At 54.4% G+C, this 14,741-nt stretch overlaps 1 protein-coding gene across 2 annotated transcripts in view; it reads left to right on the top strand.

The window, feature by feature from the left end:
* PTPRU (protein tyrosine phosphatase receptor type U) overlaps positions 1–14,741 on the top strand; it is a 57,111-nt gene that overhangs the window by 33,871 nt on the left and 8,499 nt on the right. The window contains exons 15-28 of one of the 2 annotated variants that reach the window (XM_059488649.1): positions 193–222; positions 1,146–1,303; positions 3,624–3,814; positions 5,047–5,119; positions 5,258–5,334; positions 6,839–6,875; positions 7,173–7,270; positions 7,363–7,479; positions 8,049–8,203; positions 9,494–9,629; positions 9,721–9,870; positions 9,973–10,146; positions 12,575–12,715; positions 14,562–14,687. In XM_059488649.1, the coding sequence (XP_059344632.1) occupies positions 193–222; positions 1,146–1,303; positions 3,624–3,814; positions 5,047–5,119; positions 5,258–5,334; positions 6,839–6,875; positions 7,173–7,270; positions 7,363–7,479; positions 8,049–8,203; positions 9,494–9,629; positions 9,721–9,870; positions 9,973–10,146; positions 12,575–12,715; positions 14,562–14,687 (1,663 nt within the window). The remainder of the gene's footprint in view (positions 1–192; positions 223–1,145; positions 1,304–3,623; positions 3,815–5,046; positions 5,120–5,257; positions 5,335–6,838; positions 6,876–7,172; positions 7,271–7,362; positions 7,480–8,048; positions 8,204–9,493; positions 9,630–9,720; positions 9,871–9,972; positions 10,147–12,574; positions 12,716–14,561; positions 14,688–14,741) is intronic. The other variant, XM_059488650.1, reaches the window with a different exon arrangement.

Here is a 14,741-nt window from a genome sequence, read left to right as displayed (position 1 = left end):
CGGTGCTTGTGCTCTCCTGCCAGGATGCCAGCTCCTGCCTGGCGTAAATAACCTGTGGGTGCCACAGGGGAGCCTGATTCCTTTATGGTGCATTGAAGTTTCTGGCAGCTGACTTGCCCTGTAACCTCCCTTCCCAATAGTGGAGAAAAGCTGCTTATGCAATTTCTGCTGTTCTCTTTGCACGCTTGCCAGGAGGAACTACTATTCTTACTCCTATTACCCGTAAGTAATTGTCATTCTCCTGCTTTACCCTCCTCCCGGCCACCCCCCTCACCCTGCTGCTCCAACAACTCCTTATCTCTGCCAAGTGCATTTTAAGGGTCTCTTTGGATCAGGGAAAATAATGCTGCTGAGCTTGTTAGAGACAGAAGGCAGTGTAAAGGGGAAGGGTCAGCAACTCTGAGTTGAATTCTGGATTTTAGCAGTGCCTTGCAGTGTTCCAGCCCCATCACAATGCTGACATGGGCTCAGATCTCCTGTTCATCCTTCTGGCTTAATCACTGCTCTGGCTTTGGAGCCTGATGCTGCCTCTCAAAAACGTTCATTCAGCTTTCTTTAAATTACTTGAATTTGGGATGGGAGGTTCTGTCCCCATGAGAACTCCTGGGATTTCCCAGCATTTTCATTAGGTGCCTAAAGAGACCCTGCATGGGGGAAAAAGCCTCTGCAGTGAGTGCTGAGCACAGGTTTACTCAGGGGAGATCCAGCCCATCCCTTGGGATGGATTTGGCCCCTGACATGGCTTTAAAATCACAGAATGATTTGGCTTGGAAGGGGCTTAAAGCTCATCTCATTCCAGCCCTTGCCACTAGACCATGGAGTCATGTCTGAGGAACTGGGGCTGGGGAGGGCTGGGGCATATCTATGTGATGGCTGGAGAGAGCATTTGACTGCACAAGGAGCACACCTGGCTGTCCAAGGGCAGGGGACAGGAGGAGACATTGAGGTTGAGCAGCTGCAGTTGCTGCAGCCAGCGAGGGATGCTGCATGTGTGCCTGTGACTGGCTTGGGACAGCAGAGAACCAAAGCGTGATGACCATGCTGCTGCAAATAATCCATCCTGCTCCTGGAATAATCCGAGCTTTGAGGAGACCTTCGAGCGCCTGATGGTGAGTCCTGCTCACTTCTGCTCCTCCCCACCGCAGGAAACCTGTGAATATGACCAAGGCCACCATAAACTACCGGCACGAGAAGACACACATGATGAGTGCCATCGACAGGAGCTTCACCGACCAGAGCACGCTGCAGGAGGACGAGCGCCTGGGGCTGTCCTTCATGGACACCCACGGCTACGGGAACAGAGGTGAGCCTGGGAGCCTGGCATGCCCCGTTCTGCTTCCACAATTCTGGAACAGAGGTGAGCCTGGGAGCCTGGCATGCCCTGCTCTCCTTCCACAATTCTGGAACAGAGGTGAGCCTGGCATGCCCTGTTCTCCCTGCACAACTTTGGGAACAGAGGTGAGCCTGGGAGCCTGGCATCCCCTGTTCTCCTTTACAACTCTGGAACAGAGATGAGGTTGGTAACTGGCATCCCCCTGCTCCCATCCCACAACTGTGGCAAGCAAGGTAGGGATGGGGACCCTAGCATCCCCCTGCTTCCTTCCAGCCACAAAGGTGCCCAATAACCCCAAAATATCATAGAAACAGCCTGCCAGAGCTCAAGGAGTGTTTGGACCACGCTCTGAGGCACAGGAGGGTGAGGTTGTTGGAGTGTCTGTGCAGGGCCAGGAGTTGGACTCAGGGGTCTCTGTGGGTCCCTTTCAACTCAGGATATTCTGTGATTCTCTTGAAGGCTTGGTGTTACATCTGGTTTAGACTGTGTGTGGCTTGGCAGGTTCTTCCTTGCCCTGTGTAAATCTCCAAGAGCATGGATTTCATCTGTGTTGGAACTTTTGCCACCATCCAGGCTGTGCTGAAGGGGAAGCTCTTGTGGGGAGCTGGATCTCTGTTTTCTCATGGAGATCTGAGCTTGTGGCTGGGCTCGTTGAGGCCATTTGTGATTTCAGGATCTGGCTGCAGCACCCTGGAACTGGGTGAATCCCACCTCCTGGTTTATGCTGAGGTTGGAAGCTTTCCCCCAGCCTTCCCCCACAGCCTGGGCATTGAAGGGTTAAAGAGCCCCTGCTCTCCTATCAGAGGGAGACTGATAACTTCACACCCACCAGAGGATGTGTCTCCTTGCTGATTTAGTTGTAAAATAACTCTCTGGCTGCCCCAGTTTCAGCCATATGCTAATAACATCTGTTACAGTAGCTGCAAGATGCCGCCTGCACGCGGGACTGATGCCTTCCTGCCGTTGTCTCATGGATCATTAAAGCCCAGAGGGCAAACTTTCTTCCTCTTTACACATTGAGCTAGGTTGGGTGTGTTTTTCCTTTGGTCGCTGTCCTTGAAACTCTCAAAGGCTGGTGGGGCTGATCTGGGAAGCTCGGGCTGCCTGCCATGGCTGGGAGAGTCTCCATTGCCTGTGAACATCCTTAATTAACAAAGGGAAATTAATGACTTGGTGACTGCTTGGTGGCTGTACCCCCCACCTACTTCAGTTTCTGTGCATTTAAAAGAAAGTCACTGATCCTCATGGAAACCCCAGTGGTTCCTCAGTGTGTGGCTGTGGCAGCACCTTGCAAATGCCAGCAATTAATTAATTCCTCTTTAATCCCAGCAGCTGATGAGCCCATTGGTCAGGTCATGGGGTGTGGAGGCACTGTCCTGGGTTCTCCTGTTGGTTCCCACTGCCAGAGGGCAGGGTTAGATGGGATATTGGGAAGGAATTTTTCCCTCTGAGGGTGGGCAGGCCCTGGCACAGGGTGCCCAGAGCAGCTGTGGCTGCCCCTGGATCCCTGGCAGTGCCCAAGGCTGCGTTGGACAGGGCTTGGAGCACCCTGGGACAGTTGAAGGTGTCCCTGCCCATGGCAGGGGTGACACTGGATGGGCTTTAAGGTTCCTTCCAACTCAAACCATTCCATGGATCCCTGCCTGCCCTTCTCTGGGAGTAGCTCAGAGCATCAGGTTTTGTGCAAACCCAAATTTTGGGATCTGGTGTGGGAACTTGCCCTGACAAACACAGGTGATGTCTTAGTCTGGCTCTGCTGGTAATGACACAGCAAAGGCATAAACCAGGTAAATACTGCACAGGCTCTCCATCAAAGCAGCAAGCTCCATTTGTGGCAGCATGAGGAATCCAGTGCTGGTCTCTAGCAGTGAGGGAAATGAACAGTTAAGCTGTGCTGGAGACTTTGGCATGGTGATTTTTCAGCTTAGAATCTTGTGTGAATATTTGGGCACGGAGCTCTTGCTTGTCTGCATGGGAGCTCATTGTTCCAGCTGAGGGGAAATGAGGTTATTATCCCCTTATGGCCTTGCCCACTGATTTCTGATTGACCTGCTGAGGTCCTACAAGGCTGTGCTGGGCATTTTTGGCTTTGTGGTGTAGGAGGAGCTGTAGAGAGCACCAGGGGGTGGGAGTGGGATTGCGGGCCGGGCCCTGGTGGTCCCTTGAGAGGGCCGGCAGCAGCCGCATCTCCCAGTGTGTCTCCCGCAGCCTCTGTGGCTGTGAGGCGGCGATGGGGATGCAGCCCGGGGTTTTGCTGCCCTGCTAGCCCCCGGCTGTCCCTCCTGTGCAGGTGACCAGCGCAGCAGCGTGGTGAACGAGTCCAGCAGCCTGCTGGGGGGCTCCCCGCGGCGGCAGTGCGGCCGCAAGGGCTCCCCGTACCACACGGGGCAGCTGCACCCGGCCGTGCGCGTGGCCGACCTCCTGCAGCACATCAACCAGATGAAAACGGCCGAGGGCTATGGCTTCAAGCAGGAGTATGAGGTGGGGACAGCTTGTGGCAGCCTCTCAGGGGAGCGGGGGGTGGGATGGACGGGGGGACACGGGTGGGATCAGGGGGAGCAGGGGGTAGGATGGACGGGGGCACACGGGTGGGATCCATGTGCAAGGAGATGATGCTCTGGGCCTGGAGCTCTGGATGGGAGCTGGAGCTCACAGCTCTGGGTTGGCATTGTCAGCATGGGGGCTGTCCCTGACGCAGGATTGAATGGCTGGTGCTGGCAGCTCTGGCTTATTTCTCAGCTTGAGCAGGTCCCTGAGATGAGCCAAACCAGCCCTGTCTGCAGTGCACCATCCCAGCTCTCCTGCATGGGCCAGGGCTGCTCCTTCCTTTCCCTTTCCTTTCCCTGGGCATCACTGTGTCACCTTCTGCTCTCCAGCACACTTGACCTGTGATAAGCATGGCCATAGTCTAAGAACAAGCAAATCCTCTACAATCTGGCAGCTCCAAGACCATGAAGAAAGACACTGGGGAGAAGATGCTGTGGAGGGTGATGTTAGGGGGCGAGATTTCTTTCCCAAGAGTTGTTGGTGGCATCATGTCTATCCCAGCTGGCCAGGTCAGAGCACTTGTAACAGAGCAGGTTATTTCACAAGTCTCTGCCTCAGCACAGCCAGCGGGGTCATTTCCTGACTCGTCAGTGTCCCACAGGTCTGGAGATTGAAATTTCCCAGTGAAATTACTGTTTAATGCTCAGCTGTTTCAGGAGCAGGAGCTCTCCCCCCCCTTTCACGCATTGGACAAACCAGGGCTTGCGATAATCATTAGTGCTCCTTGAAAAGCTGCTGTATGTTCTTGGAACCAGTCATTTGAAAGCACTCAGATATTATGGGAGGGGAGAAAACATGTAATTTCCTTCCACTTTCCACCTCTTATGCCAATCTATGAATGTCACTGTTAGTACACACAAACCTGTTCTGTGCTGGGGAGAGAAAGGAACTGGGGAGGTTTAGGAATAAAAAAAACTACAACCAACCCTAGGAAAAAAAAAAAACAAGCCAGGAAGTCTGTAATTTGCTGGAAAATGGGCTGTTTTGTGGATGTAACAGGAGTGTGTAGCTGGCAGAGTGTGCTGTGGAGGTGGAGACGAGGCTGCCCGAACCAGGTGTTGGGGTGGAGGGACCACCCTGTCTGTCCTGCTCCCCAGGGAGCTTTTGGGGCTGGGGGAACCCCAGAGTCCTGCCCTGAGCTTGAGATGTCCATCCTTTCCTTACAGAGTTTCTTTGAAGGCTGGGATGCTTCAAAGAAGAAAGACAAGACCAAAGGGAGACAGGATCACGTGTCCACATGTGAGTGCCCTTAGCAAAGGCTTAGACACCCCAAACAGCTTCAGAATCTCATATTCTGCAGATTCCTGGGCCAGAGTGATTGCCCAGGGTGGCCTGGTGGGCGAGCAGGCACTGATGGTTCCTGTCCCCTTTCCCCAGATGACCGTCACCGCGTGAAGCTGCACCCGCTGCTGGGGGACCCCAACTCTGACTACATCAACGCCAACTACATCGACGTAAGTGGGGACAGGGCCTGTGTCCCTGGGGCTCTGGGCTGCAAATGAGCTTCCTGTGGCCTCTCAGGGTTTGTCCAGCAGCATTTGGAGGACTTTGGACAGCCCAGGGTGGGCAGTTCAGTACATCATGAAGGACCTGCCTGATTTATTTGTGTTCATCAGCTGTTTCTGCTTGTTGCATCTCTCTCTGCTCTGCTCTGTCCCTCCTTCTCATTCCGTCTCTTCTTTTCTATCCTTTTCCCCCTCACCAGCTTATGTGGCCGTGGATCTCCCTCTCCGTGGGTGGGGGATGCAGAGGTTGAGAGGAACAAGGGACCATCAGGGGCTCACACTGGAGTACCCCTCAATCCTGCTGGTGTGTGTGAATCTGGGTAGAGCCCAGCCCTAGTGTCCTCTGAGAGCAGTGTCCCCAAGAGCGATGTCCCCTGCCACCTCCAGTGATGCTGAGACCAGAGCAGCTGCAGGAAGGCTCCAGCATCTCCTGGAAGCAGCAGCAAATTCCACTTTTCCCTCCTGCCCAGAGGGTGTTCGTCAGTGTGGCCTGATCGCAGTGCCCAAGCAGTGTCCCTCAGCTTGTCCCTGTTCCGTGTCCTTTCTGCCCTCTCTCTCCATGGCCTGCTCCAGGGCAGGTGCTCTAACCCCTCTCTGCTCTGTGCCTCACTAATATCTCTGATCTTTTTCTCTCAAACCTGTGTCCCAATGGGATCGTTAAGATTCGGATTAACCGAGAAGTAAGTAGATTCTTCCCTCTCTCCTCCCTTCTCTGCTCCCATCTCCTGCCAGGCCTCACCCTGGGCAGTGTGGTCTAAATACCATCAGGGAGAGGCAGGCTGGGAAAATGTGTCCATAAACCTGGGAATGTCCAGGGAATGGGAAAGCAAGGTCTGTGTGGCACTGGGTCATGGAAAGCAGGGCCTGTGTACTCTGAGAAAGGGTTGAATTTGACCAACAGAAGTCCCCTGTGAAAAGACCCACAGGGGATGGAGAAGCCACTGTCACCTCCATGCGTGTGGTGTGGTTTAACTCTGCTGGACCTGTGGCCAGGGTGTGGGACATTGTGTTCACAATCCCTCTGGCAGTGGCCTGGCTGGAATGTGCTCTTTGGCATGTTCTTGTTAAGGGCTGAGCAGCTGGGATGAAGGAAGGGAGTGGGGCTGTCTCAGCACCAAGTGGCTGCTGTGCAATGGGGGGATCACTAATGGAGCTCTCCTGGCAGCAGGAGCTGGAGTGGCGCTCATGGATCCCTCAAGGTGCTGATAGAGGATTTTGCAGACCAGGGGTGTGGGTTGGGCATTACATGAACCTCTTGTGGGATGCAGGAGATGCACCATCCCAGGACAGGGTGTACTGAGTGTGGGATGGCTGCTGAACCTCCTCCTCCTTCTGTGGTAGACTTGCAGGACCTAGCCCAGTGGCTGTGAGGAATTTCTACCAGTTGGGTGGCTGGGAAGTGTCTAAGGGTCTGTGCCCCAGCTTGGGAATGATGTCTCTGCTTCCCTTGCAGGGCTACCACAGGTCCAACCACTTCATAGCCACACAAGGTGAGTCATGCCCTGCCCTCTCAGCCAGTGGTTCCTCACCTCCTGTGTAGCAGCCAGGTTTTATTCCTGGTGGAATTAAACCTTACAGGAGCAGGAAAGGAAGGGAGGGGGCCAATGTGGAGCTGCTCCCACCCCTCCTGCCTCCCCTTGGCACTGCACAGCCCTGGGGAAAAGGGATCTGAGGTGCTGTGGAGCTGTTTGTGCCTCAGAGGCAGGAGAGAGGATTGGGCCACTACCAGGGCTGGGTTCTGCTGGTGGTGCCCATCCATCCGTGGGGGCTTTTACTGTGTCCCCCAGGGCCCAAGCAGGAGATGGTGTACGACTTCTGGCGCATGGTGTGGCAGGAGCACTGCTCCAGCATCGTGATGATCACCAAGCTGGTGGAGGTGGGCCGGGTAAGCGTCCCTGCTCCTATGCCATGCCATCCCATCCTTGCTGGAAGCCACCTCTGCAGAGCCTAGCCCCCCATCCCGTGCTCTCCTTGCAGGTAAAATGCTCCAAGTACTGGCCAGATGACTCTGAGATGTACGGGGACATCAAGATCACGCTGGTGGAGTCCGAGACGCTGGCGGAGTACGCTGTGCGCACCTTCGCCCTGGAGAGGGTACGGCCCTGCCCTGCCTGCCCTCCTCGGGGACAGACCCCTCGGGCACCTCTCACACTCCATAGCTTGGCATTTACCAGTATCCTGTTTATTTAACCCAGTATGGGGTCAGCAGTCGCTCCTTCCTTTGCCTTTTCCCTGGCTCTGCACCCTGTGCTGGGTGAGCAGCTCAGTCCCACCTTCGTTTGGACAGTGAGTGAGTGTTTAATTTTCGTGTGAGTGTGGTGGGGGTGAAGGATGTGTTCCTCTCCTCTGGGCTGGAGGTGATGCAGCCATCAGTCTGCAGCATGGTAACTGGAGATGGAACCGGTGCAATTTACCCATTAATCTACAGCAATGTCAAATTACTGTCTGGTTATAGGGCAGGGACACCTGAGGCTGCTGCCACCTCCTCCTTTTTCTCCTTGGTGGTTTTTAACCCTCTTGGAGCCAAGAGGAGAGAGCTGTGGGGCTGCCCAAGCATGTGACTGCTGTGTGGTCCATCTGCCTGGATCCTGAGCTGGTAAATCATGGATTCCTGAGGAAATCAAGTGTTTGAGTGACCTTGCCCTCTCACCCTTCCCTTGCAGCGGGGTTACTCGGCCCGGCACGAGGTGAAGCAGTTCCACTTCATGTCGTGGCCCGAGCACGGTGTCCCCTACCACGCCACAGGGCTGCTGGCCTTCATCCGCAGGGTGAAGGCGTCCACGCCGCCCGACGCCGGTCCCGTCGTCATCCACTGCAGGTGGGGACAGGCACGGGTGGCAGGGGGGTGGAGGGGACCTTAAAGCTCATTCCCCCACCACGGACTGGGACACCTCCCACTAGTCCGGATTCCTCCAAGCCCTGTCCAGCCTGGCCTTGATGTCCCTCTGTGATGGCATCTGTGAAATGTCACCACTGGGCTGGTGGCAGCAGGGGCTGGTGCACGGGGACAAGCAGGGAGCAGCACTGTTTTGGGGCTCCTCCAGCCTGTTACTGGTGACAGCTCTGTCCCAGTGGGCAAAGGTGAAACGGCAATGGGCAGCTTGACCACTGCTGATGGTCAGGACGTGGGGGTCTGGCTGAAGGGAGAGGCAGGGGGCAGCAGGACAGCCCCGTTCCCAGGGTTACCCACAGGGCTGTCCCTGCAGGGCTCAGCCTCTGGGATGCCAGAGCTGGGAGGACACGAGTGACACATCTGAGCAGCTTTGGTGGCTCTCTGTGCCCTGAGCAGGCATTCCCACATGATGGGCTAATGGCTTTTCCTCCTCTGGGCAAACCAGGAGGAGCTGATGAGTGGGAGGGATTTTTTTATTTTTTATTTGATTTCTCCCTGTCAACTGCCTCATCAGCGTTCATTCACCAGCCGGTGTGATTAGTGCCCGTGGCCTGTAATCACTGATAATCGTGATGAGTGATTCATGAGCCCCAGAAATTAGTATTTCACTGGAAAAGACTCTGTAGGAAAGGAACAGGGGGGTGGCTGTGTTCCTGGCACATCACTGGAGGGCTGTGTCAGGGCACAGTAGGTCTTTGACTGTGACTCCAGCCATGCCAGGGCCTGGGACATCACCACTGCTCTGGGTATCCTGCTGGCCTTAGACTCTTACCCTGAAGGTCTCACCTGGTGCATCCAGAGCTGCTCATGCCAGGGGAGCCTCCCTGCTTCTCCCAGGGCTCAGAGCTGAGCCCTCCTTGGTGCTTTTGGGCTGCAATCCCAGGGGACTGTTGGCACTTAGATGGTTTAGTTGTTGGTTTTGTTGCAAAACCCATGTGTTCTGCAGCCTTAAATGAAAAATGAGCTTTAGACATGGGTGCCCACCTGACCTTCAGCAGTCTTGGGGCTGCAGCAGGGGTGTTTGGGCAGGTTAAAGGCTAAACCAGGCTCTGGAGGTGTGTGAGGTCCTGGCAGCCCTGCGGGGCTGCCGGGTACAGGATCTGTGTGTTGAGCCCTCTCCCACAGAGGCCTTGCTCGGTGCCCAGCCCTTTCAGGCTGTGTGTGGATGCCAGCACAGACTGGGAATGTGTTTGTTGTTTCTCCCTCCATCCCCAGTGCTGGCACGGGGAGGACTGGCTGTTACATCGTGCTGGATGTGATGTTGGACATGGCTGAGTGCGAGGGCGTTGTGGACATCTACAACTGCGTGAAGACCCTCTGCTCACGGAGGATCAACATGATCCAGACAGAGGTGAGCGGCCTTGGGGACAGCTGGGGACACCTGGGGCCGCTGTCACCAGCCAGCTCTGGAGGCTCAGCCCTGTCCCCTCTCCTCCCCAAAGGAGCAGTACATCTTCATCCACGATGCCATCCTGGAGGCCTGTCTGTGTGGGGAGACCAGCATCCCTGCCAGCGAGTTCAAGCCCACCTACAAGGAGATGGTGAGGATAGAGCCGCAGAGCAATTCCTCGCAGCTGCGAGAGGAGTTCCAGGTGAGCTCCCAAAACCTCTACAACTGCCCCCTGTCCTCACCCTCCCGGTGCCCAGCCCTGCTGGCACGAGGCAGGGCTTTGAGGGGACCCGTGTGCCCGCAGACCCTGAACTCGGTGACGCCGCACCTGGACGTGGAGGAGTGCAGCATCGCGCTGCTGCCCCGGAACCGCGAGCGCAACCGCAGCATGGACGTGCTGCCGCCCGACCGATGCCTTCCCTTCCTCATCTCCGTGGATGGAGACAGCAACAACTACATCAACGCGGCCTTAACTGACGTGAGTGCTCCCTGGGGAGGGAAGGGGCTGCTTCCTGTGGGCTCAGGCAGCTTTTCATGGCAGAACTTGGTTCGGTTTGGATTTATGGCCTCATTTTGCATGTGGGCAGGAAGGGTCATGGCAGCTGCCTGCAGGGAGGGAAGGGCTGGGATGGTGCAACGGGGTCCTGCACTCCTTCTTTTGCGTAGCAGCACCCTGCAAGAGCTTTTCTCCTGCTCTCGTGAGCCAGGCACAGAGGGACTTCAGGATTTTGCAGTGACACTGGAGCAGGGGAGGAAGAGGAACCTTTTGGGGGGTTGGTGGCATTAAGCCCCCCATGTGCTGCCAGCCCCCCCGTGATCCTCTTGCCCCTCCTGATGCAACTGAGGGGGCTCTGAACTGCTCCCAGAGCCAGCATGCATCCCCCTGATGCAGTCAGAAAGGACCCCGTGGTGACAAAGCAATCTCCTAGTGGCTGATGATCACAGAGCAGAGGATGCTGCAGGCTCCAAGCCCTCACTGAGGGATGGGGTCATTCATCAGCAGCCCCACTTCCCTTTCCTTGAAATGCTTTGCATGGGCAGCACAGAGCCCCCCACACCTCAGGCATCTTCCCCAGACCCTCCTGGTCACAGCTGAGCACTGGCACCAAGCTGAGCATTATGTTTTCCATGCTGTGGGTGATTTATCCTGCTGGATCTCTGTGCAGATCCCATCTCCTTGATTCCTGCTCCCACAGCAAAAGCAGTTTGTAAAGCAGAGTGAGCTGCTGGTGGTGGGGAGTGGCTCTCCTAGTGCTGCAGTGGGATGGGAGTTTTGTTTCCCGCTTGCTTGCTGTTTGCATTTCCATTTTATCTTTATGCATCACTGAGCCTCCCTTAATCTCTATAAAGGGTCAGTGAATGAAATATTTTTTATAGACAGACAAAACCCTTTGGATGAAATTCTTGCTGAAGGGATAAAACCGATTTCCCTCTTTGGGTAAAAAAAAAAAAGTCTCATTCTCTTTAAGTGCCAAAGTGGTTTGCTCAGTCAGTCTGTCCATCTGTCAGATCAGCCTGGCCTGTGCCACCCGTCAGTGGTGCGGGTGCCAGTGGAGCTGTGCCCTGCTCCACACCCTGCTGTCACTTACACCTGTGCCAAGAGGAGGATGCCAAGGCAAGCCTGGGCAACATATGGTGAAATCTCTTTCCCCTTGCTGCTCTCATGCCCCTCCTTGAAGGTGGAAAGCTCTTGCTAAGTGCTGGGTCTCGCTGCTGCCCATGGACAGGGCCATAGGAATGGTTCAATAAGGTCATTTCTGTGAGCTCAATCAGGAGGTCCCACAGCAGGCAGAGCACCCCCATGAGCACAGAGCTGAGCTGATTCTGGGTCTGAAGAGGCTTGAGCCAAACTGTGTTAATTTAGGTGTGCCTGATGCAGTGTTGAGCTCAGCTGTCCCTTGGCAAACCAGCAGCAGGATGACCAAGGGGATGTATCTTGTTCAAAGCACAAACTTGAGATACAGTAATTTCCTTCCCTCCCACTTCCTTCTTGCAATCTCTAGTATTGTTGCAGGGAGCCCCTGATGCAGGAATAACGTGCATTGACTTTATGATTTCAGAAGGCTGCACAAATACTTTATTAGGCTATATTATACTCTACTACTACTATACTACAGTACTAAAAGAAAAACCTGTGACCCTTTCAGACAGTCATAACACAGCTTTGACCTAATTCAATCTAAATCACCATCAATTCAATCAATCTAAACCACCCATTACTAGTGTCCAATTAAGAAATCCCTGTTCAGTAAACAATCTCTGTAACACCTTCCACATGTGCCAAACAACAGGTGCAACAAATAGAGATAAGAATTGTTTTTCTCTTTCTTTGAGCTTTCTTACTGCCTTCCCCAGGATTCTTTCTGGGAAAGTTTTCCTGCTGCTCTCTGTGAAGAGAGCTGTGGCCACACTCTGGGATCTTTTTTTGGGGGGTTTTCTTCCTCCCCACAAAAAAACAAAAAAAAACAAAAAAAAAAAAAAAAAAAAAACAACATTGAGCCCAGGGCAGTGGTTGTCTCTGCTGCTCTCAGTGCTGTGGGTGATACTTCCAGTCAGGGCCAGGTGCACAGCTGGAGTCTGGGGTCTTCTGGGAGCCACGGCTACTGCTTGTTCTTTGCTCAAAGGTGGCATCTTTCCCCTAGTTATTTATGCAAAATACTCTTTCCTGTGAAAGCAAAATGTGTGTGTTTTCATCCTGACCAAGGGCAGGGATCACTTGGATGTCCGCATCATCAGGACATGGAGGAACTGAGGCTGTGCCAGGGAGACCAGCTCTGCTCAGGCATGGAGAAGAGGGTTTTGGTCCCACTCATCTGTTGCACTGATTCTTTGGGGTGTGACAGCAGTGGCTCCAGTGCCACCACCGTGACACTGTCCTTACTGGTGCTTGTCTCTCCTCTCCACAGAGCTACACCAAGAGCGCTGCCTTCATTGTCACCCTGCACCCGCTGCAGAACACCACCACCGACTTCTGGCGGCTGGTGTACGACTATGGCTGCACCTCCATCGTCATGCTCAACCAGCTCAACCAGTCCAACTCTGCCTGGGTGAGTGCTGCTGCCCTGGCACTGCACCACGGGTGGCTTTGTCCTGCTCCGTCCCCATTGCCCTGACAGTGCTGCAGCCCCTTGCCTTGCTCCCTCAGAAATTCCTCCTTTGCAAGGGGACACGGGTCTGTATGCAGCACTCAGGATTTGTCCCCTGTAAGCACAGGGCTGGCCATTTGGAGCCAAAGAGGTGTTGAGAAGTAGCTCAGCCTGGGTGCATGGTGTTGGTGTTGCACTGCCATAGTGTTGGCATAGTGTTGGCATTGGTGTAGGGTTGGCTTTGAGTTGGTGTTGCATTGATGGTGACGTTGCATTGGTGTTGAGAGTTGGCATTGGCTTGGAGTTGGCGTTGGCATTAAATTGGCATTGGCGTTCCATTGGTGTTGAAGTTGCGTTGGTGTTGCATTGGTGGTGATGTTCCACTGGTGTTGATGTTGCATTGGTGATGACGTTGCCTTGGTGTTGCATTGGTGTTGATGGTGTATTGGTAATGGTGTTGCATTGCTCTTGTGTTGGTGTTGATGTTGCCTTGGCTTTGAGTTGGTGTTGGTGTTCCATTGGTGTTGAAGTTGCATTGGTGGTGACGTTGCATTGGCGTTGCATTGGTGGTGACATTGCATTGGCGTTCCATTGGTGTTAATGTTGCATTGGTAATGGTGTTGCATTGGTCTTGTGTTAGTGTTGATGTTGATGTTGCCTTGGCTTTGAGTTGGTATTGGTGTTCCATTGGTGTTGACATTGCTCCAACAGGTCCATGTTCCCCAAGCTGGAGGCAGTTCTGCAGGTGGGGTCTCACCTGAGCAGGGCAGAGGGACAGAATCCCTTCCCTTCCCTCTGCCATTTTTCCTCATTACTCTGCCCTGCTTCTCTCTCGCTGTCTGTTCTTCAGGGGTGTCTGGGTTACAATATTTAGCTGGATCATAAATGTTTACTGGTATAAGACCAACAGGTAATAAATCAACCTTTCCAGCAGGCAGCTCTGAAAGGTGACTTTGAGGGTACAGCCCTCACTTGAACTACGCCTTGCCAAGGGAAGTTTTAATATCCAAATTATAGTTCTGAGTCTGGAAGGCTCAGAGATCTCAGAGATTTATAGCCCCTATTAATAACCAATTATTCCTGAGACACGTTTGCCGTGCAGTTGGGCCCAGGCCATGACTGACCTGCATTGCTAAATGCCCTGTGAAAGTGTGGTGACAAACATCGTATATTTTGTGTCGGTGCTGGTTTCCCAGCTGTCACACTGTGAAAACAATCTCACCCATGCTCCAGGGACTGAGCCATCCATCAGTGCCATGATGGACACAGGGAGGGGAGTTGCTCCCCAGAGATGCAGGCTGGGATTGCTTTGGCTTAGTGGGATGTCCTGGCCATGGGATGAGGAGCACTGACATCCCACGTTGCTGTCACTGCTGGTGGCAGAGTGGCTCCTAAAACCAGCAGGGCTGGAGAGCCAGCTGGGAGCAGCCCAGCCCTGCTCTGTTGTTGTGCAGGCTCAGCTCTGTGCTGGAACTGGGGCACAGCCCATCCTGCATCCTCCTGGAACAGCAGTGTCCATTGCAGGCTGTGTCAGCTGTTGTGCAGTATGAGGGGGCTCTGAGGGGGCTGAGTGCTGGGGGTGGACCTGACCTTTCATCTCTGACCCCTCAATAAGCTGGGAGATCCTCCAGCCATTGATGTTCTGAGTGAGAAATGGCATTGTGGTCCAGCACTCCACCCTGGGGCCACCCCGTGCCAGCAGCCCCCAGGGTCCAGCACCAGCCCTGCCTTCACTGGTGTCTCCTGCTGCCCCTGCCTGTGTCCCAGCCCACATTTCAGTCCTGATGAGCTGTGCTTCTCTCCACAGCCCTGCCTGCAGTACTGGCCCGAGCCAGGGCTGCAGCACTACGGCCCCATGGAGGTGGAATACATCTCAGGGGTGGCGGATGAGGACATCGTGTCCCGGCTCTTCCGAGTGCAGAACATCACACGGGTGAGCTGCTTTATATGGGTTACAGAATCCCAGGATGCTTTGGGTTGGAAGGGA

This window comes from Ammospiza nelsoni, chromosome 25 (assembly GCF_027579445.1).
Source record: "Ammospiza nelsoni isolate bAmmNel1 chromosome 25, bAmmNel1.pri, whole genome shotgun sequence".
Classification (NCBI taxonomy): domain Eukaryota; kingdom Metazoa; phylum Chordata; class Aves; order Passeriformes; family Passerellidae; genus Ammospiza; species Ammospiza nelsoni.
The sequence above is the reverse complement of the archived record's forward strand: the minus strand, read 5'-3'. Positions and strand labels throughout refer to the sequence as shown.